This window comes from Suricata suricatta, chromosome 9 (genome assembly GCF_006229205.1).
Source record: "Suricata suricatta isolate VVHF042 chromosome 9, meerkat_22Aug2017_6uvM2_HiC, whole genome shotgun sequence".
NCBI lineage: Eukaryota > Metazoa > Chordata > Mammalia > Carnivora > Herpestidae > Suricata > Suricata suricatta.
Window position 1 is genome coordinate 63,134,438 of NC_043708.1, and position 26,908 is coordinate 63,161,345.

Sequence of the window (26,908 nt, forward strand, 5' to 3'; positions counted from 1 at the left end):
TGTATGAATATACCACAAATTTATTCAGCTAGTCACCTGTTGCTAAACACTTTGTTCTTTCTTACTCTTGCCACTAAGTAACTTTGCACATATTTGTGTTGTTTTTATTTATCATAAAAGCAAATAACTTATTTGCTGAAGAATCATAATATTTTTTACTCTTAGATTAGCAAAGGACTTTGGGAGGTTTTTTTACAGTTAGGAGAGAAATTGAGGTCCAGTGAGGTCAAATGATAAGGGTTGAATTGAACCAAATGTGAGAGTGATCTAGGTCTCTAGAATTTACATATTGTGAAGTAATTTGGCACAGTGCAATGTTAGTCTGCTCCTAAGTCAGGCACACTTGGATTCAAACTTCATCTTATTAGCAAAAAGGTTGTTGTAGCCTTGGGCAAAAATTTGACTTGCAGTTTTATTAATTAAATGTATGTATATTCATAGCATGATTATTTTTATAATTAGAAAAAATACATGAAAAACAGTGTAGTAGTCAACACATTGTAGATGCTCACATGATAGTTGCTGTTATTGTCATCGTTACAGTATCAAAAAATTTGGGGTAACAACTTAGCTTTCTACCCTAGGAAAGGTGTTTTCTTCAAGGCCAAATTCTGTCAATTTGAGTTGGTTAGTTTATAGAGAGATTGATGCTTCTAAGGATAATAAAAATTTTTTATTGATCCTTTTTCTTTTGACCTGTACTGTTTTGCAGTTATGAGTGGTTCAGTGGGAGAGAAAGAGCCAAATGAATTGTATCTAACCCTAACCTGTCTTGGTTATGTATCAGCCTACAGTGAGCGATAGTTGCTATTACTAACAATGATATGATAAGGAGTACTCACTGAGCACTTACACTGTGCTGGCCAGTATCTTGGGCATTTAACATGTCTTATCATTTAATCTTCATAGATTTTTATGGTTTTAATTGATTCTATGATATACCGCCACTATCCCTTTTCCCCTTCCATACACATTTTAACATCTCTTACACAGGAAATGTTGTCTAATTGCTGTTGACCTGATAGAAGTTGCAGCATAGGTATCATTACTTGTTCATGCATCAAAAACTGTGAAATGGATTTAGTAATTGCAATAAAAAATTCTGTCTGATAGAAGACCAGTCGCAAATACTGCATCATTAATGCTCTTTATGACATGATTGATAGCATTGTTTATAGAAATACAAATGTTGATTTTTAATCAAAAAGTAGTTAATTATGAAGAATTGTGCTCAGAATGTGAAGAAGTTTCAGAATACCTTACAGTTCATTTATATTTTCTTATTTATGTTGTTGAAGTAATGTGTAAAAAAATCCTAAGTTTAAGAAAAATTTTTAAATAAATTTAAAACTATTTTAAATAAATTTAAAAAATATCCAAGCAACAAGAAAATATATTGCACAATTTAACTGGCATCTTTTTCTTTCTTAGTGGTAATTACTGATATATCTAAACATGTGTGGCATCCTAGATTTGGTAAAATACTAAATTATTATGATTCAAACCCCAGCAGTTTTAATTTTTTAGCCAGTACTGCATACTTTTCAGATGTGTATATGTATTCACTTATTTGTCAGATATGTCTATTATATCATCATGAGGTTTAGAAAACTGGAGTTCTGAGGCTGATAAAAACATGAGATGCATTCTCTGTTCAAAAGAACTTACAGTCTGCTAGGGTGAGAGTCCAGTGTCCATTAAAAATGAGTGAACAGTAGGGGCACCGGGGTCTCATTTGGTTAAGCGTTCAACTCTTGGTGTCAGCTCAGGTCATGATCTCACAGTTCATGAGATTCTCCCTCTTTCTTTGCCCCTCCCTCACTTGCACTCTGTCTCTTTCTCAAAATAAACATTAAAAAAATGTGAACAGTGAATTAGTATTTAAGAGATAGATTTTGTAGTTCATTCTAGGAGAATTGATTTAACTTGGTAATTGATACTACATAGGAAATGAGGAAATTACCATGTCACAGACTCATACTAGTACCTCTGTCTTAAAAAGGAAATTGGGAAGAGGAGTTTGATGGAGAAGATGTTAGGTTCAGATGTGAATGAACTTAATTTGAATTGTTAATAAACAACCAAGTGAAATTAATTTGTAGTATTTTCAAGATAGACTACTTCTAAGGTGATATTTGCAGAAATGTAGTGATTTGAATTGGTGCCTGCTTTAGGTGATTATGAGGTTCTGAAACCTTTGGGTACAATCTGATGATTACAGAGTTAGATATTGAAGAAATTAGGTGTCAGTTCTTATATTCAAATTACATGCTTCCCTTTTCTAGACTCTGTTACGGCATGGTGCAAACCCAGATCTGAGAGATGAAGATGGAAAAACTCCGTTAGATAAAGCTCGGGAAAGGGGCCACAGTGAAGTAGTAGCTATTCTTCAGTCTCCAGGTGAGTGGTAAAATCTTTGCTTTTAAGCCATCTGCTGTTACTTTTCAGCTTTACTTTTACAGGTGTAGCTTTTTGTATATATATTAACATTATATAAATTATTTCTCTGAAGTCAAGTAATTATATACATATACTTTCACACTGGATAAACCTTTAATAGTGTGCTGTTTAGTGTACTTTGAGAATGTGGGTGCGTGATTCCAGAATGAGAAAAGTTTAACGGGCATGGGACTGTCATAAAGAATAGTTGGGTATTGTATAGATGAAATACTTTGACCAGATTTTCAAGTTTTCACAGAGTAGATAATGCAGAGCCTTTATGAAATAATTTCTGGAATCAAGTGGAATATCCAGAATAATTTTGTTGAGATTCAGTTTATTGGTGGGACTAACGTTCTTTAGCATTCCTGCACTTGCTTTGGCAGCATACATACAAAAAAATTGGAACAGTGTTCTTACAAACACGTTTGATATATTATCTTAATTTCAATTTAATATTGTTATTTAGGGATAATTATGGTTTGAAATTGAATACTTCTTAATGTTTTTTTTCCCATTGAGAGAGAACTTTTCCAAAAGTTTATTTATTGAACAATGTTTATCTGTAGGTGATTGGATGTGTCCAGTTAATAAAGGAGATGATAAGAAAAAGAAAGATACAAACAAAGATGAAGAAGAATGCAGTGAGCCAAAAGGAGATCCGGAAATGGCACCCATATACTTGAAAAGGTTATTGCCGGTGTTTGCACAGACATTTCAGCAAACTATGCTGCCTTCGATAAGGTAGTTATTCATAGTATTTCTGTTTACTAGTTAAATTATTGTGCCATTTTTATACCGTTTATCTCCCTCTTCCAAGAAGATTGACTTTATTTTAATGTTGAAAAGGTATCATAAATTAGATTGTTAGGTATCATAAAAAGTTAGATTGGAAATTTGATTGGAGAGTTAAATCTTCGGATCTGACTTAAGGAGTTTAGAAAGTGAAGACGACTAGATTCCTAAGAGTTTTTGTAGGTCTCTGAACATCAGCTCTAGAGAAGTTTTGTTAAGTACAGCGAACATTTATTGAGCTTTATGGAGGCCTTTTTGATAGAGGCAGTACGAGATGGTTATTGGAAGAGTTCCCCAAATAAAGGGGACTTGGCTTTTGTTTACCATTGCAGATTAGTAAGGAAGATGTGAGTAATCATGCAGAGTGGTGAGTAATTAGACATACCATCAGAGTTGTCTAGGAATTTAGATGATTTAACAGCTAATCAGGCTGTGCAAAGTGAAGAAAATTTTATTTAGAAGGGAGATTTAGGCACCTGAGTGGCTCAGTCAGCTGATTGTTCGACTTCAGCTCAGGTTATGATCCTGCAGTTTGTGAGTTTGAGCCCCCCATTAGACTTGCTGCCTTCAGTGCAGAGCCCTCTTCAGATCTCTGTCCTCCTCTCATTCCCCCTCCCCTGTGCACTCTCTAAATAAATAAAACATTTTTAAAAAAATGGGATTTAGACCTTTGGCAGCAGACAGCTGGTTGTGGTGGGGCAGCCCTGGAGTAGGGGCTGTGGTGGTGTGTGGGGACCTGCTGTGATGGCTGTAGGGCTGACAAGAAACTATTAAAGTAAATTAGAATTTCCTAAGAACATAATGGATGGAGAGAGAAAACCTGTGGTGTCTATGAAGGCACTGAAACCATGTATGTCAAGTTGATATCTTCATATGGTCATGAATTATTGTAAAAAGAGAACGTGCACTAACATCTGGAACATTAAAAGCCATGTTAAGAGAGGCATGGTCAGTTTTTCTGAGAATGAAACTAATGAAGTCAGTTTTAGAGAGATCCCTTAAAGTATGCTATCAAAAGTATACATGTATTTTAAGTAGAAGATTTGCTATACTAACAGCTCCATAGGGATTCCTGAATTCCATTTGCACCTTAAAATTGCACTGGAACTGCTGATGGCTGCAAACTTCCTAGATTGTTAAGTAAAATAAAGTACAGTAAACTTAACTTTTTTCAGTATTTAATCTGTAGTTCAGTTAATTTTTTCACATGTAGGATGTTGCTTATGTGCAGTTGAACTTTTTAAATTTTATTTATTTTAAGATAGAGTACACCAGTGGGGGAGGAACAGAGAGAGGGAGAGGGGGAGAATCCCAAGCAGGTTCCACATTGTCAGCTGTCAACCAATGAGGGGCTCAACCTGTGAACTCTGAGATCACACCCTGAACCAAAGTTAGACGCTTGACTGATCGAGCTGCCCAGGCACCCCTGTCCTTGGGTCTTTTGAATGGTTTGTTGCCTCATATCATTTAGATCTCGGTTCAAATGTTATATCCATTGACATTTATCCACCTAGTTTAAATTTACCCTTAGGATGCATTTCACATAAATTATGATGTTTTACTGTCTTCATAGAGCTTTTACTGTTTGAAATCATGCTCTTCTTTGACTTTTGTTTTATTGTTTTTCTTCCCTTTAAAGTAAACTCCACGAGAGCTTGCCTTGTGTACTGCTGTATTCCTGCAAAGACAAGGGGGTATAGAATAGGGCTTGATACTTAGTAGGTACTCAGTAAATATTTAGTGTATGAGTGAGTGTACTTTGTTAGCAGTTGCAAGTATCTTAGTATTAACGAAGTATGTTCGCATTCATACGATATGTTTGGATAGCTCAGTGAATAATATTTTAAAGTAAGAGCCTTTATGACCTATAAAGGCCCTTGTGGCCCATGATAATGAGCATGGACTTTATTCCACAGTGAAAGGAGGGTCATTAAATACCTGTGAGGATATTTGTCATAGTTGATTTTGTGGTTTATAAAGATTACACTGGCAGCCCAGTGGAGAAAAAGACTGAGGGAGAGCAAGAAGACTGTTAAACAGTTCATTGTGATACAAACCTCAAACCCTTGGCTGGATTGGTGGGAATATATTCAGAAGGTTGAGACATGGGTTGTATAAGGGATTGATGACCAGTTTGATGTGAGTGATGAGAGAAAGGAAGGGGTGAAGATTTTTTTTGGCTGAATTTTTGGCTGAATGATTGAGAATTTTATTTTGGTCATTTTAAGTTAAGGAGGTCTTTAGAACATGTAGTTTTTTAGGATCAAGTGCCTAAGAGTTGACATTAAAGTGCAAGCAGTCTGCTTTAAGTAGGAGAAGAGTGTCAGGAGGTAATTCACTGTGAACATGAAGTACTTGGTTTTATTCTTCTCCAAATAGCTGCAGAGATGTAGGTGTTAGTGGGGCTACCTTTTTTTTTTTTTTTTTTTTTTTTTTTAAATAAAACTTAGAATCATCCTGAGGAGCGAGCAAGGTCGTTTTTGAATAAGATAATTTGACCTGGAAATTTTAGAGGATTAGCTGTCATGACAATAAAAGAATCCTGATACATTTGGAAAATTGTTTCATGGTAAGGTCATCAGAAAATTATAAAGTATGCCACCATATAAGAGAGTTCCTTTATTAGATGGTCATTTCCTGTCACTCTTTTAAATGTTTTAAGATTATCTAAATATAATTTTAGTTGAGTACATTTGATGCCCAAATCTCCCAGGTAATAATTAGACACATTTAATTATGTCAAGTAAGAAAGCCTAAGTTTTAGGTAAGAGCTCAGCCTCTGGAGTCAGTGCATAGTGGGTCCAAATGCCAGCATTGCCATTTATAGATAGGTGGCCATGAGCAAAGTACTTAACTTCTTTGATCTTAATTGATTTATTTCTAAGGTGGAGATAATTACACTAAACTCTTTTTAGGCAAGAGAAAAAAATTAGATGTGATTAAGTGTTTAGCATAGTGCCTAATATTTTAGATGTATTTGAAAAAGATCCACTTACAGAATGATTTAGCAACATTAAAAAAATTAAAAATGAGGGGGAGTAGGTTATAACCTGACTTTTTACCGTTTCATTTTAGGATTTTTTTAAGTTTATTTACTTATTTTGAGAGAGAGGATGTGAGCAGGAGAGGGGCAGAGAGAGAGAGAGAGGGAGAGAGAGAAAGTCCCAAGCAGGCTCTGTGCTGTTAGTGTGAAGCCCAATGCGGGGCTCCATCTCAGGAATCGTGAGATCATGACCTGAGCTGAAATCATGAGTTGGACACACAGCAAATTGAACTACCCGGGTACCCTCATTTTAAGAATTGATTAGAAGACTCAGCATATGTACTCTGATCATACTGTTAAAGGAGGGTCTATGTGTATGGACTTCAGCTGTTATCTGTCAGTAGTCTGTAATGGACAGTGTCTGCTTAGGAAACAAAAAGCATATGACATCTTAGTAAAGGCTTAAAAAAATTTTTTTAATGTTTATTTTTGAGAGATATGAGAGAGTGAGAGCGAGCGAGCAAGCGGGGGAGGGGCAGAGAGAGTGGGAGACACAGAATCCGAAGCAGGTTCCAGGCTATGAAGAGCTGTCAGCACAGAGCCCTACGCAGGGCTCAGACTCACAAACTGAGATCATGACCTGAGCCCAAGTCAGATGCCTAACTAAGCCACCCAGGTGCCCCAGGGCTTTTAAACAATTAAAAGCAATTTCCTTTCTTCTTTCCTTCTTTCCTTCCGTCTTTTTTTTTTTTTTTAATGTGTATTTATTTTGAGAGAGAGAGAGAGAGAGAGAGAGAGAGAGAGAGAATCCCAAACAGGCTCTGTGAGGCTTGACACAGGGCTCGATCCCATGAACTATGTGAGCTCATGACCTGAGCCAAAATCAAGAGTCAGATGCTTAACCAACTGAGCCATCCAGGTCCCTCTTTTTCCTTCCTTCCTTCCTTCCTTCCTTCCTAGAATGGTATGCTATGAATTGTAGATATTTAAAAAAAATTTTTTTACGTTTATTTATTTTTGAGAGACAGAGAGAGACAGAGCACAAGTAGGGGGGCAGCAGAGAGAGAGAGAGACCAAGGGAGACACAGAATTTGAAGCAGGCTCTAGGCTCTGAGCTGTCAGCATAGAGCCCAATGCTGACCTCGAACTCACGAGTATGAGATCATGACCTGAGCTGAAGTCACGCTTAACTGACTGAGCTACCCAGGCACCCCTCTTTTAAAAAAAAAAAATTTTTTTTTTTACATTTATTTATTTTTGAGAGACTGAGAGAGACAGAGCACAAGTAGGGGAGGAGCAGAGAAAGAGGGTATTGTAGGCATTTTAAAGAGACGACTTTACTTTTGCATGATGTCTGGCTGTGTAAACTACTGAAAAAAGGAACACAGTATTCAGACATGCCTCATGGGAGGGCACTTTTAATGGTGGTGTAGTATGTAAAAACATTATTTTAAGATTTTCCCCTCCAGTTTTATAGAGATACAATTGTATTAATTAAAAGTATACAACATAATAATTTGATTTATATATTTATGTATGATTGGACTGAGGACTTTATACTTTGTTTTTGAAGAAAGGCTACATAGAATTTTTAAGAGGTTTGGTAAACAACTTTGGAATTAGTGTCAATAACTGGACAAAGATTGAGTTTACTTTTTAGCAGAAATCCTTGAGGGTCCAATGTTTTTATCACAATTTTTTTGAGAAAAAAGTAAGACTTGGTGAATAAAAGGGGAAATTGTCCTTGGACAAAGATATTAAATAGTGTAAAGATATAGATTCTGCCAAAATTAATTCATAGATTATGCAATTTTAAAAATAACTACAGAATTTGTTTTAGAACTTGATAGATAATCTTAAAATTCATCTAGAAGAATGAATGGGTGAGAATTTAATAATCTGAACAGCTAGTGTAAACTTACAGTAATTAAACCTTTATGATAACTAATGTAAGATTTTATTAATCAGTGCAATAGGCTAGCTCCCCCCTCCCCTCAAATTGAGCCAGTAATATATAGGAATTGAATGTGTTATAATGGAGATTTCGTAGATCATTTGAGAGAGAGAGGATTATTAAATGGCATTAGAATGTCTGCTTTGTGGAGCACCTTGGTGGCTCATTCGGTTGAACAACTGACTCTTAATTTTGGCTCAGGTCATGATTCCAGGGTCCTGGGATTGAGCCCCACGTAGGGACTTAGGATTTTCTCTCTCCTCCTTTGTTCCTCCCCTGCTCTTGTATGTGATCCTGCTCTCCTTCTCCCTCTCCACCCCCGCCAAATAAACTAACTTAAAAAAATAAAAGAATGTCTCCTTTGTGTTTGGTTCAGAAAGATCAGGTTATTAGTCCTTTACACTGTATATCTAACCAAATTCTAGGTGAATTTAAAGGAAATTTTTTAAAAACCTGAGGAAAAGAATATCCTTAAATGTTTACCAGAATTTGATAGGAACAAAGACTTTCAAGACTAGTTTTAGTACCATCATGTTAAATTTATTTAGATTGTCATTTAAATTTAGTCTATTAAAAAGAAAAACAAGCTACATATCGGAACCAATATTACCCACAGCCAAAAGAGTTCCAGCAATATAAACTCATAATCCAGATAAATATGCAACAGAATGGTATTTATTTGTTAGCAAGTGACCAAAGGATACTGTTGTTGTTTTTTTTTAATACAACAAACACACAAAAGTTTTTGGTAAAAATTTGAGCATATTTAAATAAATGAATTGAAGACATAGCAAAGTGTTTAAGAAACTGACATGGAAAAATATTAGATATAATTGTTGAAGTAGAATTGGCATAAAATTGTAGGATTTTTAAAGTGTGTATGTCTTGGTGATTTGATATAGGAACACCTTGTGAAAGGATTCTCATCTTGTAAATTAACACATCCAACATATCACATATTTATTTGTGTGTGTGTGTGTGTGTGTAAATGTTTAAGTTCAGCAGGTTTCAGTTACACAGCATGGCGTTATTAGCTGTAGTCGTCATGTTTTACATTAGATCTCACACCTCATTCATCAGTTCCCTTGCCCTCAGTCCCTGGCAGCCATTTTTCTACTCTGTCAACTCTATGAGTTGACTTGTTTTTTTAGATTCCATATGCGTGATAGCATTCATTATTACTTAGTATAATAGCCTAAAGGTCCGTTCATTTTGTTTGGTTAATAGCCTTTTTAAAAATCAGTTTGCCAAATATGGATTCAGTACTGATACACATTCAGTACATAAGAAAGTTTTTAGACCTTTTGATCCAAAAATCCTTTCACTGAAGAAATAACACTGTTACCACAAAAATAGTGCTATTTACAATAGAAAAACCTGTAAGCTAAATGGTCACAATTTATATAATAGTGTTAAACAGGAAAATTTTAGGTTCTGGGTACTATTTATAATATATTAGTTAACAGAGGAGTTTGAGTTTAGGTTCTGTAATGTATTAGACCTGTGACCTTAGTAGATTTACTTACCTTTCTTTGTTTCACTTTTATTCATCTCTAAAACTGAGCTGATGAAACCCACTTCATAGGGTTTGTTGTAAAGATTAAATGTAGTGTTTTTAAAATACATAAAAGGGTTGGCTTTTTTATGGCTTACAGTGGCTTAGTGCGATAGTGACGGATAATATATAAACATTTTTATTTTATAACCAAATATAAGTAACAAAAACTGGAAGGAACTAATACTCTTAGGGCAGTTTGCTGTCCATTGACCTACCATTTTCTATAACGTACATGAATTTGTTATAAAATACTTTTCCTAGTTGAAGAATGTTTGGTCTTAGGAACTTCAGCCAGAGAGAGTAAGGATACATATCATGCGATAGAAGTACAGTTGTGTACGTGCTTTCATGGATTTTAGTAGCAGTTTTGTCTTTCCATCCTTTCCTGTGCAAGTTGCCTCAAAGTTAATGATATCTACAGCTTGGTGCCTAGGATTTTGTTCTATGCTTAGAAAATATGTGTTAAATGAACTATTGTCTATTATGTAATAGATCCTGTATTGTCTTTTATGTAATTCCTTTTAGTCTATTGTATTTAAAAGTATGTGGATATGTGTTTATTTTACTTTAAAAGAAGGGGTTGCTTGTTAAAAAACTGACATTAGTTTGTGTGATTTTACTGAGTATCTATATTCTGAGCAAAGCAGTGGATGAGAAGGAAAAGGAGACATGCCACATTGTTAACAGTTGGAATATTTAGGGATGTGGGATTACTAGGATCTCTTATTTTCACTTATATGAGACATAACTGTAATGACTATGAGTTTAAATTTGACAGAGGACAAAGATGCTTAATTTGAAGTTTGATTTCCATATAAATTACCAGGTGTTTTAAGTGAGACCTTTGTGTTTTGGGTTAGAGGGAATTTTAAGATAGTTGCACCTTATTCTTTACTTGATTTTCTAAAATTGTCATGACATGTTAATAGTCATGCTGTTAAATATAAAATGGAATAGCAAGCACAGTTAAGAAAATTATAAAAATTATAAAGATAATTTCTTAAAAAAATTTTTTTTAATGTTTATTTTTTTGAGAGAGATAGCGAGAGACAGAAGGTGAGCAGGGGAGGGGCAGAGGGAGAAGGAGAGACACAGAATTTGAAGCAAGCTCCAGGCTCCAAGCTGTCAGCACAGAGCCCAACCCGGGGCTCGAACTTAATGAACTGTGAGGTCATACCTGAGCTGCAGTTGGACACTTAACCAACTGAGCCACCCAGGCGCCCTGAGATAATTTCAATTTTGATGAGTTTACTGTATTAACAAGAGAAAATTAGTGAAATTGCCTTTAAAAAGTGAACATAAACTACTGCTAGTATTGTGTTATCTTTTGTATACTTTAAATCTTTTTTTTTTTTAATTTTTTTTTTAATGTTTTATTTATTTTTGAGACAGAGACAGAGCATGAGCGGGCAGGGGCAGAGAGAGAGGGAGACACAGAATCTGAAGCAGGCTCCAGGCTCTGGGCTAGCTGTCAGCACAGAGCCCGACGCGGGGCTCGAACCCACAAACGTGAGATCTGACCTGAGCTGAAGTCGGACACTCAACCGACTGAGCCACCCAGGCGCCCCTCTTTTGTATACTTTAAAAACTTTTTTACTCAAAACTGTTTAGTTTTGAGAGAGAGAGAGGGAGGGAGGTGGGGGGAGGAGCAGAGAGAGAGGGAGACACAGCATCTGAAGCAGGCTCCAGGCTCTGAGCTGTCAGCACAGAGCCCGATTCAGGGCTGAAACTCATGAAACGCGAGATCATGTCCTGAGCTGAAGTCAGACGCTTAACTGACTGAGCCACCAGGTGCCCCTGTATACGTTTATTAAAGTGTACTTTTCAGCATGTATAAAACTTACCATTGGATATTTTAGTTTTCATTAATGTATAGTTGTATTTTATTTTAGCTCCTTATCCTGGCTTCCTAAAATTATTTTATTTTTTATTTTTTAAGGAAGGCAAGTCTTGCTCTGATTCGAAAAATGATTCATTTTTGCTCTGAAGCACTCTTAAAAGAAGTTTGTGATTCTGATGTCGGTCACAATTTGCCTACAGTACTAGTGGAAATCACTGCAACCGTCCTTGATCAGGAGGTCAGCTTTTTATCTTTTTTGAAACTCCTGTAGCTTTAATTTCCTTTAGACAGTGGTCAGTAAAATTTAACTTTTGTCCTAATTTTAGTCAATTGTTTTGTCTGTGAAATAACTGCATTTTTCTACTTTAGGCAACTAAACTTTTATCATTTTCCTGTAATTTCCTTTTTGTTTCCTCCCAGGATGATGATGATGGTCACTTGCTGGCTTTGCAGATCATAAGGGATTTGGTAGATAAAGGTGGTGATATTTTTTTGGATCAGCTAGCCAGACTTGGTGTAATTAGCAAAGTGTCAACTTTGGCAGGTCCTTCCTCTGATGATGAGAATGAAGAGGAATCAAAACCAGAAAAAGTGAGTGATCTTGATTGCAGGGTTATACGGAAGAGGGTTTCTTTTGAGAAAGTTCTAATTTATGATGGCTTTTGACAAAATAATGGCAGTGTGATATAGTGCTATAATTTTTAAAAATTTGGTCACTTTAAAAAATTACTGACAAAATTTAAAACTTACCAAAAAATTGCAAATAGAGTACCAGAGTGTTCTTTATAAATTCACTAATTTTTGACATTTTGCCCCATCTACTTTGCACAGACACTGCGTTTGTGTGTACATTTAAGACATATTTGAGGGGCACCTGGCTAATTTAGTAGGTAGACTATGCGGCTGTTGATCTCAGGGTTGTGAATTTGAATCCCTCGCTGGGCATGGAGATTATTTTAAAATAACAGGATGGATTATTTACATCCATCTCTTTTAACACCCTGAAACTCCACCAAAAGACCAGGATATTCTCTTTTATAATCTTGGCATAGTTATCAAAGTTAGGAAATTTAATATTTCCATAAAACTATATCTAATTTAAAAACCATATTCAAATTTGCTGTTGTCCTTAATGGCAGTTTTTCCCCCTGGTCCAGAATCTAATCCAGGAGCATGTATTACATTTATTTATCATGTTCCTGAGAACGCAGCCTTTCTTTTTCTTTCATAGCCTGGGCATTTGTGAAGAGGACAGATGAGTTAATTTGGACAGTGACCCTTACTTTGCGGTTGTGATTCTAGGTAGTTAGATGATGATTATTATTAGGTTATGTGTTTTTAGCAGAGAAACCAGAGGGGATGTTAGGTTTTTCTCAGTGTATAATGTGCCTTCTCTTAGAGGTACACAGTGTCTGCTTTCTTGCTGATGATGTTACTTGGATCACTTGGTTATGTTTGGTTTTTCTATCATAGATTTAGTTTTTCTTTTCATAATTAATAAGTAATTAATAGGGAGACTTTGTAAATATATTGTTACTCATTAAACATACACCCATAGGGGCGCCTGGGTGGCTCAGTCAGTTAAGCCTCTGGCTTTGGCTCAGGTCAGATCTCACGTTCATGGGTTCAAGCCCCGCATCAGGCTCTGTGCAGACAGCTAGCTCAGAGCCTGGAGCCTACTTCCGGTTCTGTGTCTCCTTCTCTCTCTGCCCCTCCCCCTCTCATGCTCTGTCTCTCTCTGTATCAAAAATAAATAAAACATTAAAAAATATATATACCCATGATTTTTTTTTAAGTTTATTTATTTTTGAGAGAGAGAGCAGGTGTGTGCAGACAGCATGCAAGCAGGGTAGAGGCAGAGAGACAAAGGAGACCGAGGATCCAAAACTGGCTTTGTGCTGCCAACCAAGAGCCCCATGTGGGACTTGAACTCACTACTGTGAGATCATGACTTGAGCCAAAGTCAGATGCTTAACTGACTGAGTCATCCAGGTGCCCCATACCTGTGAGTTTCAGTATCCATTGATAATTCTTACCTTAGATTGTACATTTAAATATACCTTATCTGTCCCTAGTGATTCCAGCACTGATTGAAACCTAACATTTAGTGAATGCTTGCTATATATTAGTGACAGAGAGGTAATATTTTTGAGAGAATGGTAGACAATAGGTTGTTATTGTAGAATCCCAACAGGGTTAGTGATAGATATTCTTAAATTACTTGAGGAATCTGAGGGATTTAACAACAAAACAAAGTAACAGGTGATATCTGGGGGCTGGTAATACTGCTCTCTGCACTCACAGCACAGAGCCTGCTTAGGATTCTCTCTCCCTGGTCTCTCTCTGCCCTTCCCCCATTCGCACACATGCTTTGATGCTCTCTCTTTCGCTCTCTGAAAATAAATATATAAACTTAAAAAAAATAGAGGTATGTTTAGGATTCATCGCCCTCGAATTCTTTTATCCAAGAAATAGGTTACAATTACCATATGATTTCACTCATGTGTGGAATTAAGAAACAAACCAAACTAGCACGGGGCGGGGGGAAGGGAGAGAGACACAAACTAAGGAACAGACTCTTAACTATAGAGAACAAACTGATAATAACTAGAGGGTAGGTGATGGGGATTAAGGAGTACACTTGTTAGGAACACAGGGTAATGTATGAAAATGTTGAGGTGCCTGGGTGGCCTAGTTGGATAAGCGTCCGGCTTTGGCTCAGGTCATGATCTCACGGTTTGTGGGTTTGAGCCCTGCGTCAGGCTCTGTTCTGACAGCTCAGAGCCTGGAGCCTGCTTTGGATTCTATGTCTCCCTCTCTCTCTCTGACCCTCCCCTGCTTGTGCTGTTTCTGTCTCTCAAAAATAAAATAAAATAAACATTAAAAAAAAGAAAGAAAATATTAAATCACTGTATTATACACCTGAAACTAATATTATACTGTTTGTTAACTGGAATTTCAATAAATACTTTAAAAAAATAGGTTACAGATCCCCAGCTTTTTGTGGAAATTAACAAGAAAATTCTAACATATGAGAATTTTAGGGATCCAGAAGAGCCAAAGCAACATTGAAAAGGAGTAAGTTGAAGGATATCTTCCAGCATATTTCAAGTCTTATTGTAAAAGATAGCTTAGTGGGAAAAAAAATAGGTTAATGGCCCACACATACATGGTCAGTTGATTTTCAACCAAAGTGCTAAGGTAGTTCAATGAAGATAGGATGATCTTTTCAACAAGTGATGCTTGAATAAGTGGGTACATACACACACAAGAAGGAATTTTTGACCCTTACCGCAGGTACCAAATAAAAGATTGACAGAAAATAAATCAGAGACTGAAATGTACAGGCTAAAATTAGGAAAAGGAAGAAAATCATATTGACTTTGAGTTTGGGTAGTGACTCTTAAATAGGATGTTAAAAGGTTATACTGTAGGGGTCCCTGGCTGGATTAGTTGGAAAAGCGTCCGACTCTTGATCTTGTGGTTGTGTGGTTGAGGCCTACATTGGGTGTAGAGATTACTTAAAAATAAAAAGGTTATATTATAAAAGAATTAAAATATCAGCAAATTTTACTTTATTAAAATTAAGGTTCTGTTCAAGTTACATTGTTTAGAAAATGAAAAGACAACCCAGAAAATTCTCTCAAATATTATTTGTCTGAAAAAAGTTTCTTAGAGAGCATGAATGAAAGAGGGACAGAGGGATAGGGAGACAAAGAATCTTAAACAGGCTCCACACCCAGCCCGAGCTGGTCATGGATTTGATCTTACCACTGTGAGATCATGACCTGAGCTGAAATCAAGAGTTGGACTGAGCCACCCAGGTGCCTCTGAAAATATTTTTATTTGACCTTTTTTTTTAAATTTAGTTTTTAGGAGAGAGGGAGGGAGGGAGATGAGGGGAGGGACAGAGAGAGAGGGGGAAGAGAGAATCTCAAGCAGACCACACTGCTAGCACAAACCTCTGTGTGAGACTTGAGCTCATGAACCTTGAAGTCATGACCTGACCCAAAATCATGTGTTGGAAACTTAGCCACCTGAGCTACCCAGGCACGCCCCTGGCCTTCATTTTTTATGGATAGTTTCAATGTCACAAGGACTTTTGGCTAACCATTTTCCAGCACTTTGAGAGACGTTCCATTGTCACCTGAGATTCATAGACTCTGTAGAGAAATTTGCTCTATTTCTCATCTTAGTTCCTTGGTATATAACATGTATCTTTCCTCACAACATCTTTTCTCACTCTGGCTCTTCTAAAGATACTATCACTGGTTTTAGCAATTTGACTTTACTGTCATTCGCTGTGCTTGGTGTGCTTGTATATGTGTGCACATGTGAGAGTCCGTACCTGCTCAGGATTGTTTAAATTTCTTTGTGGGCTTACAATTTTTATCAAATTTGGAAATTTTTCAGCATTTAGAATGCAACTGGTTGACAACCTTGTATGATCTCTGGAAATTAATTATCCAGTTTACAATTTTCCATTTGTTCTTTGCCCAACCTTAGGGGGTATCCCTCTAGAAATGAGTGGTCTTATATCGTTAGAGACTTGATGGTGATCACTTTGCAGATTTCTAGAGGTCTTTTTTGGTTGGCTTCCTAATCCGGAACTCATTCTCCACATACTGTTTGCTTTAGCCTCTTCAAACACAGATCTTCGTTTCCTCAACTCCTATTGCTGGACTCTTTTTGTGTTCCCTCTTAAGACCTTAGCAAGAAATTTGTGTCTGGGCTTAAGGAGATTACCTTGTGTGTTTTTATTTTCTGGGGGGTCATGGTCCTATGTTGGTCCTATGTTGCAGTCCAGTATTTAAAAATCACTTTTTCATATATTTTGTCTAGTTTTTAGTTGTTTACAACGGATAAACAAGAATGGTCCTTGTTAACCTGTCATGGCTTAGAGCACAAGTACTGATGTTTACAGAAATTTATAATCCACACTTTATATAATCTTACTTTATTGTTACAAACTTTTTAAGGGAAAAAATATAAAAAACATCTTTAGGGATAACATTTTTATGAAGCTTAAAAGTGCTTTACCCATACACACATGCATGCGCACACATGCCAAATTCACATGTTTATGATGAATATTCTCTATATTACATGTTAACAGAATAAAAAGTTTTGTTTTAAACATGCTCTAATATCTTTTTATGATTATAAGAATTATCCAGGATATTTAATTCACTTGGCTAAGGGTGGAGTCTTGCCTTCATTCTTAAAAAGCATCTGTGATGATTCTGTTGCACTTCTGGGTTGGATACCATTGATCCAGTAAAAACATCTGTTTGTTTGTTTGTTTTTTAAATAATCAGGCCCAACGTTGTGAGTTGACCAGCATCCTAGATAATTAGCTAGTTGTGTGTAGACCTAATCCATTGGCTTTCTGTACTCCTGCAGCTGGAAATATTATAACTTAGGTCATTACTTATGTGAGTTTCTTAACTTTTTTAGGACTTGTAAGGGTTATAGGTAATTCGTTGAATCAAAATACATACTAAACTATAGGCAACTAACTATTACGTTCAGCATATTTTAATGTATGTATACATATATATTTTTAAGTTTATTTATTTTGAGCCAAATGGGAGGTGCATAGAGGGAGTTTGAAGGAGAGGGAGAGTGTGAATCCCAGGCAGGCTCCAGGCAGACTCAGCATGGAGTCTGACGCGGGGCTCAAACTCTTGAACTGTGAGATCATGACGTGAGTCACAACTCATAGTTGTATGCTCAGCTGATAGAGTCACCCAGGCACCCCAAATTCAGCATATTTTAATTCTAAACTTGATACATGGACATATTTAAAAAATACTTGCAAATATTTGGAATAATTATTTTCTTTGTTTCATTGAATAATTATACACATTTAGGAAGACGAGCCACAGGAAGATGCTAAGGAATTGCAGCAGGGTAAGCCGTACCACTGGAGAGACTGGTCAGTCATTCGGGGAAGAGACTGCTTGTATATATGGAGCGATGCAGCGGCCTTGGAATTATCAAACGGCAGTAATGGGTGGTTCAGGTTTATCTTGGATGGGAAACTTGCCACCATGTATTCAAGCGGTAGTCCTGAAGGTGGATCGGATAGTTCAGGTAATACTTGTTTCCGTTAAAATGTTTTACAAATTTCTGTAATTTTGAGGATTTGTTTTTCTGCTGATATTTTTGCTAATTATTGCCATGGAAACAGCACATTCTTGATGATCATATGGCCAGTTTTGTTAATATCAACAGAGAAAAACTATTGTACCATGAAAGCATTTAAGAAATGCCTTTTTTTGTTTGAGATTAGCAGTAGCATTGTGTCTACCTTTAATCTCTAATCCTTTAGGTAAAGCTACCTCTTATCATGTAATGATCAATTGTGTGTGTGTGTGTGTGTGTGTGTGTGTGTGTGTATGATGCTATCTCTAGTTGTACCTTTTCCCAAAAGCCTTATCCTTTAAAAAATTTTGGCTGTAGGATTGCTTTTATGCCTGAACCTAAATATATCAAACAGCTGAGAAATTATCACAGAACAAAACTCTGTTAATGCAGTTTTTTTATATAAAATCGATAATGCTAATTGGTAGTTTCCTTTTTATTAAAAAAAAGGAGCATTTGAAAAGAATGAGGTTTTAAAATAATTTTGTCTTTATAGAAAGCAGAAGTGAATTTTTGGAGAAATTACAAAGAGCTCGAGGCCAAGTAAAGCCGTCTACTTCGAGCCAACCTATACTCTCAGCACCAGGACCCACCAAACTCACTGTAGGGAATTGGTCACTAACCTGTTTAAAAGAAGGAGAAATTGCTATTCATAACTCTGATGGTCAGCAGGCAACAATATTGAAAGAAGATTTACCTGGTTTTGTATTTGAATCTAATAGAGGAACCAAACATTCATTTACTGCAGAAACTTCTCTGGGTAAGTTATGTAGGGAATATAAAATATATATAAGAATAAATGAGTAACTTATGTTGCAATAAAATAAATTCTGTGAAATGTCCTTTTTTTTTAAGGTTCAGAATTTGTGACTGGTTGGACTGGCAAAAGAGGCAGAAAACTGAAATCTAAATTAGAAAAAACAAAGCAAAAGGTATATTGTGAGATTTGCTTTTTCTTTTTTTTATACTGACATGGTAAGATTTCATTAGTATTTTAATAAACATTTAAAATTTTTGAGCCATATAATACAAGTTACGCTTATCTAACATACTTTCAGTTTTTCTTTTTCTATACTTATTTTCCACAATACATATACTTCTGCTTATAATTTTTATATACATGCTAAGCACCAACATTGAAACAGTGAAAACTAGTAAGACAATAAAATTTAAATTATTTGACTAATGTCACAAAATTTTGAGCTCATGCTTTTTCTTTTGTAAAGTTTATTTGCTTATTATTTCTCAGAGAGAGAGCACAAACAGAGAAGAGAAAGAGAGAGAGAGGGAGACATAGAATCCAAAGCAGACTCCAGGCTCTGAGCTGTCATCAAAGAGCTCATTGTGGGGCTTGAACTCACATACCGTGAGATCATGACCTGAACTGAAGTCAGATGCCTAACTGACCAAGCCAACCATGCTCCCCTAAACACATGCTTTAATTATTATTGATAGTGATGTTTTGAGTGATACAGTGGAATTGAAAATACATCATTAATATTTTACAATCCTAATAAAAGTATTAGCTTTATGATAAAGCAACTTGAATGCCTGTTTCTAGATTCACATATTTTGATGCTTGGTGGCCCATCTTATATGAAGTTTTCCCAAAAGATACAGGAGCAAATGTTTACTGATTCCACTTTCGAAATCACAGTACTAATTTTTAAGTTCTATCCATTAAGTATGCATTATTATTTTTTTGTTTGAGAGAGAGGGAGTACAAGCTGAGAAGAGGCGCAGAAGGAGAAAGAGAGAGAGAAAATCCTAAGTTGGCTCCATGCTTAGTGGAAACCTTGATGTGGGCCTTGATCCCACAATCCTGAGAACATGATCTGAGCCGAAATCAAGAGTCAGGAGTGCCACCAACTAAGCCACCCAGGCGTTCCAGAAATTTTTACTAATTCATGGTATCTTAAGGGTAATTGAGGAAGAAATTGCTCAATTGAATATAGCCATTAGATGCTAAAAGGAATTTAAACTAAATATAGTCCATTTTCATTATTCATGGTAGTTATGTTAAGTAAAGCTTCTGTTAATACTGAACAATTGCTCTTTGGGGAAATACAGGGTTAGGGTTCCTGTGAGGCTCTGGTCGCGTTTTTGTAACTGATGAATATATAACCCTGTTTTATGTGTCCTTCTGGTCAAAGACACCATGTTTAATAAGTGTATATTTAAAAAAATTTTTTTTTAATGTTTATTCGTTTTTGAGAGAGAGAGAGACAGAGCATAAATGTGGGAGAGGCAGAGAGAGAGGGAGACACAGAATCTGAAGCAGGCTCCAGGCTCTGAACTGGCAGTACAGAGCCCTACACGGGGCTGGAACTCATGAACTATGAGATCATGACCTGAGCCAAAGTCAGATGCTTAACTGACTGAACCACCCAGGCGCCTCTGTGTATTACTGATTTGTTAACACCGAACGTGTGTCCAATAGCACGGTCATGCCTGAATGAAGCTTACCTAACACACATATTTTCTCCATAAGGCCCATGTTGTGCCTTCTTATGCTTAGGAACACTGGAGAGCACTTCAGGCACTATGGTTGGTGGCCATTTTAAACAGTGAAGTCAACAAAACCACAAAAATGTAAAAAACATACACAAAATAGGTTGTGGAAAGGATACTTGTTTATAGTATGAGGGCTAAAGCCAGTATGACTCTTGTTTACAGGTAGAGATCACCTTGTTTGTCTTACCTAAGCACATGCACATGAGGCAGCTCCCAAGTTTTTGCTGCACTGTGTATGCCCACAAATGAATTTGAAAGTACGGAGTATTGTTTTGGGGATTACAAATACATTTTAGTGCATGGTTGAATTCACAAAAACAGGATTCTCAAATGATGAGGACCAATTGTAATTTTTTTTGAAGTTTATTTATTTTGAGGGACGCCTGGGTGGCTCAATCAGTTAAGCAATTGTCTTCGGCTCAGGTCATGAACTTACAGTTTGTGGGTTCGAGCCCCACATCGGGCTCTGTGCTGACAGCTAGCTCAGATGCTGGAGCCTGTCTTCAGATTCTGTGTCTCCCTCTCTCTCTGGCCCTCCTCTGCTCATGCTGTCTCTCTCTCAAACATAAATAAAACGTTAAAAACATTTAAAAAATAAATAAAAAAATAAAGTGTATTTATTTTGAGAGAGACGGGGGAGAGAGAGAGACAGCACCAGTTGAGGAGGAGCAAAGAGAGAGAGAAAGAGAAACCCAAGCAGGCTCCGTGCTGTGAGTGCAGAGCCCAACCTGGGGCTTGATCTCACAAAAAAAGAGATCATGACCTGAACCACAATCAAGAGTCTGACGCTTATCTGACTGAGCCAAGCAGGCGCCCCTCATTTGTAATATTTTATAAAGCTACCACTGAGCTATCTCAGGAGTTTCTTGCCAATTCCTTATGGGTTATATTATCCAACAAAATCTAGATTCACAGGGTACTAAAATCTCACACTACAGAAGAAGAGTAAATCAAGGAGAACATAGTTCAATCCCATGTTTTCATTTTCTTGAAAAATAAATAATTACTGACTCAGTTTCTTGAAATCAGTAGTATTAGTAGTAAATCAAAGAATAGCTTTGACCATATGGGTATTCTTTGGGCGTGAAAGTAGTAGATATCAAAATATACTGATTTTAGGTAAAAATAATTTTAACTATTTTAACCCACATTTTTATTTATTAATACTGTTTTATAAAGGAGTAGTTTTCTTAAAACTTGTCTACTATTCAGAACTTATTTTCCTTTTAATTCGAAAAGGCATACCAAAATAGAATGAAAAAGTAATATTCATTTCAGGAGTTAATTTTTTTCTATTATATTAGAGTTATGCCAGGTTAATTTGTGATTTTAATGAAATTACATGTCCTAAATTTACATTATTTAAGCAAATTTTTTTTTAAGTTTTATTAAATTTTTTGAGAGGGAGGGCAGAGAGCTAGCGGGAAACAGAGAGAGTCCCCAGCAGGCCCTGCGCTCAGTGTGGAGCCCAATACAGGGCTCAAATTCATGAACCCTGAGATCATGACCTGAGCCAAAGTTAGACACCTAACCACTGAGCAAACCAGGCGCCCGTAAGCAAATATTTTTAAAGGCTGTTATGTACTGATTTTTATCATACCTAAGCCTGGGATACAAATGGGTTCTATCAAGTAACATTAATATAAATGACAGGTAGCTAGTACCCAAACCCATAATAGTCATTCTTCTTTATGATTACGTATGCAAATAAGAGAGTCATACATACTTTGTGTGACTACTATAGTAGAAAAAACCCCAAAACGTAAAATACACACCAAAATGTTAACACCTTCAACTCTGAGGGCACTCCTTTCTATTAACTAGATGGAAAGCTGCCTAATCCATGAATCATTGAATAAAAGCCAGTTAGGTCTTTAAAAAAAAAAAAATTAAAAAGGTTCAACCTTGGTTGATTGAATTATAGGTGGCTTAGTTTTTTGGGTTTGGGTTTTTGTTTTTGTTTTGCTTATGTATATTTTCTAATTGGTTCATCGTAATTAGGCTACTTTTATAAAAAAGAGTAAAGTTAATTCTTTATAGGTTCAGGTTGGTTTAAATAAAATAAACTCCTCTTTGTTATATGACTATAAAGTTTAACCAAAAATTAACATTAGGAGTTCTTTTATTTGATACTGCTTTAATCTATTTAGAGTACTTTTACAGCCGTTAGAACTTTTGACATGTATGAATAGAAGTAGTAACATTTTTTGGAGGTTGGTAATGGCACAAAAATCTTACTTGTAAAACTTGCACATAAGATAAAAGAGAAACTTTGCTAAAACTGTTAATTGTAGCAAAAATTCACATTTGCAATTTTCATTTGGTAGGTACGAACTATGGCTCGAGATTTATATGATGACCACTTTAAAGCTGTTGAGAGCATGCCTCGTGGAGTCGTGGTAACGCTCAGAAACATAGCAACTCAGTTAGAGTCATCTTGGGAACTCCACACAAATAGACAAGTATGCTATTTACCCTCTAGATTTTATATCCTGCATTGTTCTTTGTTTAGTTTTTCCCCTTTATCCTTTATACTCTAGCTATTGATTAAGGGTCAGCAAATTGTCACACATGAGCTATATTTGGCCTGCCACCTATTTTTTTATGGCTTTGTGAGTGGTTTTTGCATTTTTAAATGGTTGAAAACAAGTCACTAAGAGTGGTATTTTCTGATATATGAAAGTTATATGAAATAATGACTGTGTCCAAAAGCAGTTTTATTGCTTATCGCCATGCTCTTTCTTACATGTTTTCTTTGACTGCTTTGGTGGCTGCAGGGCAGAGTTGACTAGGTGTGACAGAGGCCATAGAGTCTATAAAACCTAAAATATTTATAGTTGGCCCTTAAAAAATATTTTCTGACCCTGGTACAGATAATTTACATTGCTAATTTGTACATTTTATTCTTGTTTAATATCTGATTTATTTTCTTTGCAATTAATACTATGATAAATTAAGTATATTACAACCTGTTTATTTTTTTATTGTCTTCATTAAAATTTTTTTTCTTTTAGTGCATTGAGAGTGAGAACACTTGGAGAGATTTAATGAAGACAGCTTTAGAAAATCTAATTGTACTTCTGAAGGATGAAAACACAATTTCACCATATGAAATGTGCAGTAGTGGGTTGGTGCAAGCCCTTCTTACTGTTTTAAACAATGTAAGTTTACAAAGTAGCACAGAACAGACTATATAGTTTAAAAAATTATTTGCAACTGCACTTTTTGGCAGAGGAGTGTTTGTTTTGTCAAATATTTAAAAACCAAGTTAATCCATGTTATTACTTATAATTTCTCTAGCCTTTATGTTGTGTCATTAATTTAAACCTGTTGAATTCAGTAATTGAATCTTTTCAGAGTTTTGAGTTTTTGTTCTAGGTGTTGTTTAACAGAACACTTTAGCATAAGTTTTAACATTATTCACTGCTCTGGTGGCTTCTTAAAATGAAGTTCGTCTATGGATCTTCATAAGTACTTATATTATTTGCATAAGATTAGTTTATGAGCCATGACTATTTAGGAAGTTACTCTGAGTATTTGACAAGTATTTGCTGTAACCTTATGTGTCTCTACAATTTAGTTTACCTTTAATATCTATTTATTGCGATAAAAATTTTTCTTTGACAAAACATAACCACATATACTTACTGTAATAAATTCTGAAGACAAAAGTATGAAAAGTGAAAGTTTCCTATTTCAATTCTACTTTCCACTTTAGTTTTTGCTCTTTTTTAAAAAACATTTTAATTTATTTTGAGAGAGAGAGAAAAGGAGGGGTCAGGGGAGTGGAAGAGATAGACTTCCAAGCAGGCCCCATGCTCTTAGGGCAGAGCCTGAGATTTCATGAAACGTGAGATTGTGGCCTGAGCCAAAATCAGGAGTCAGGCGCTCAGTTGACTGAGCCTTCCAGGCACCCCTAGTTTTTGCTCTTAATCACTATATGTGGTAATACACTCTTAAAATTCTGTGAGTTGTATATTCCATTCATTAATTTTACTTTTGCATTTTTATTTATTAAAACCTATTATCACATAGTATCACTTTGTAATATCTGTGAAATCATTGTTTTAGTATACCAGTTACATATTTTGTAATGCTAATTAAAGTATATAATATTGTTAAAGTACAAAATGTTCATTTGTTAGTAATCTGAAATCATCTTGCATGCTACACTTTGGGTAAAGCTAATTTAGCAGTATAATTGCTACCCCATTATATAACATTCAGGAAGGAAAAAATCTGTTAGCTGTGGTCATAAACAAAAAGAATTTTAATGGAAAGAAAAATAATGATTTCACTAGATTATATTGATAATTTTCTAATAACATACAATATTAATACTCATCTTTGTAGCATGTGTTTGTGATAACTTTTGGTAACAGTTAACATTTTTTGTACCTTATTTTTTATGTTTTTCAGAGCATGGATTTAGATATGAAACAGGATTGTAGTCAACTGGTAGAAAGAATAAACGTTTTTAAAACAGCCTTTAGTGAAAATGAAGATGATGAAAGGTAAATCACCGAATTCTTTTAATTTGATGTTTGCAGTGTTTGAAAGCTTGTATACTTCTTTAAATGTAGAGTCTAATATATAGTGCTTATTTACAAAATAGGAACTTTAAAATTTAACAAATAGTGTAATTTTATATTTTAAATGTATAATAATAATAGGTAAGACTTTTAAAGCACTTTTTAAAGCATTTTTTAATCTTATGGAATAAAAGAATTAACATGTCTGCTATGATGCAGCTGACCACACAGTTTAATAAAATATGATACCTCCTTGTAGGCCTGAAATGAATGTAAGGCTGTGTCAGCTACAGTTAAATAAAAAATTAAAGAAGAAATTAGATACCTCTTAATATATAACTGAAAATTTGAACACTGATTAAGTATATGATGATATTAAGTAATAATTGTTAATTCATTTATAGGTGTAATAATGAAACGAGTTTTGTTTTTTAAGAATTCCTTGTAGAGGTACATACTCAAAATGTTTCTGGGTGAAATATACCCTGTGGCATTTTCACAATATATTAGACAAATGGGTGGGGATAGAGATAAAAATCAATTAGGCATTAGAAGATATTTGTTGAAGGTGGGTCTTGGGTTGATGAAGGTTCATTTTACTATTTAATTTATTTTTGAATGTGGTTGACTTTTTTAAATAATAAATGAAAGTCATTTCATTAATTTTAGGTACTATTTTAACTGAGTTACCTCGTTTCATGAATGTGTAGTAATTTATTGAAACATTGCAGTATTTAAACATTTTAGCTTTTTAGAAATTATTGCTAATACTAAAATATACTTGTCTCAGTGGAAACATTTTTTTACATAAAGTCCTTTACGTGGTATTACGGAGTTAAAGATTATAAATGGTTTTTAAGCGTTCTTGGTACAAAAACATTACACCAGTGTTGCCTTGCTAACAAATAATAATATTTTCAAAACTTTGCTTTCTGTATTTTTATATGTATCAAGTATTATATAACAAAGTTGTTTAAACTTGAAGACAAAATTGTATGTCTACTTTGAGTACAGTTGATAAGTCTTGCAAGTGAAAGAAATATTTTATTATTTGTTTTTTGGTTGATTGTGTGTGTGTGTGTGTGTGTGTGTGAGAGAGAGAGAGAGGGAGAGGGAGAGGGAGAGGGGGTAGTGAGCGTGCACATACAAGGGAGGGAGGGACAGAGAGCGGGAAAAAGAACCCCAAGCAGACTCCAGGCTCAACGCAGAGCCAGTGCAGGGCTTGATCTTACAACCCTGAGATCATGACCTGAGCCAAGATCAAGAGTAAGTTGCTTAATACACTGAACCACTCAGGTGCCCTGAAATATTTTATTCCTAAATGAAGGAAACTGCGTTATCAAAGTCTTTGCTTGCTTAGATGTAGTATAATAGAAAATTAAATTTTTTGCGTGCTCATAAAGTAGGCATCTGCATGAGGTTGGTTACTCCAGTGTTTATATGAACTTGGGTATGAAATTATATAAGCATTCTCAACAATTTTTTTCCTTGTAGTCGACCAGCAGTTGCATTAATTCGGAAGTTAATAGCTGTACTGGAATCTATTGAACGTCTACCTCTCCATTTGTATGATACACCTGGATCCACGTATAACCTGCAGGTAACCAAGAAAAATGCAGGCACTATTATTGTTGAATATGTTTAAGAGCAGTCTATAATGATTCTGCTTACTCATTAAAGACTGTAACCCTAACGCCACTTGATTTTTTTATGACTCTTGAATTATTAATATTTCAATTTTTTGTTTAATGAAATCACCATGGATTTTCAGTAAATGTTTATTGTATGTAATAAATCATATTTGATGGGGGGTAAGTGGAAAAAGACCATCAGTAGAAAAGGCAAGGGAAAAATATGGGTCCTTTTCTTTTAGAATTATGGGTTAAGTCCTTTCATTTCTATGTGTATCAGCAGATGAATGTGAGAATACTTAAAGGTGGTTTTTTTCTTGCTTTTTTTTTTTTTTTTCTGTTGTTGGTCAAAGCCAGATAGCCTTCCTTAGCTATTCATATTGATTCTGTGGGAAATGTCATGGCTTTCATAAAACGTTTATTTTCCTAAATGATTTTTAGTTGACATTCACATTCATTCATTCCTTTATTCTCTTCTTAGCATCTGGTATGTAGTTATGAGTAAACAGAAGTTA

At 35.4% G+C, this 26,908-nt stretch overlaps 1 protein-coding gene, 1 non-coding gene and 1 pseudogene across 7 annotated transcripts in view; 2 read left to right on the forward strand and 1 right to left on the reverse strand.

Annotated features, from left to right (window-relative positions):
• Nucleotides 1-26,908, forward strand: part of HECTD1 (HECT domain E3 ubiquitin protein ligase 1) — an 87,712-nt gene that overhangs the window by 27,366 nt on the left and 33,438 nt on the right. For all 6 annotated transcript variants that reach the window (XM_029952974.1, XM_029952977.1, XM_029952975.1 and 3 more), the window contains 11 exons: nt 2,286-2,400; nt 3,009-3,183; nt 11,669-11,807; nt 11,990-12,160; nt 17,443-17,665; nt 18,213-18,476; nt 18,572-18,648; nt 22,558-22,692; nt 23,245-23,391; nt 24,650-24,744; nt 26,257-26,362. In XM_029952974.1, the coding sequence (XP_029808834.1) occupies nt 2,286-2,400; nt 3,009-3,183; nt 11,669-11,807; nt 11,990-12,160; nt 17,443-17,665; nt 18,213-18,476; nt 18,572-18,648; nt 22,558-22,692; nt 23,245-23,391; nt 24,650-24,744; nt 26,257-26,362 (1,647 nt within the window). The remainder of the gene's footprint in view (nt 1-2,285; nt 2,401-3,008; nt 3,184-11,668; nt 11,808-11,989; nt 12,161-17,442; nt 17,666-18,212; nt 18,477-18,571; nt 18,649-22,557; nt 22,693-23,244; nt 23,392-24,649; nt 24,745-26,256; nt 26,363-26,908) is intronic.
• Nucleotides 4,053-4,374, forward strand: LOC115302973 (annotated as a pseudogene).
• LOC115303231 lies at nt 7,528-7,618 on the reverse strand. Its single transcript, XR_003913922.1, has one exon. It is a non-coding gene; the product is annotated as a small nucleolar RNA SNORA15 (small nucleolar RNA).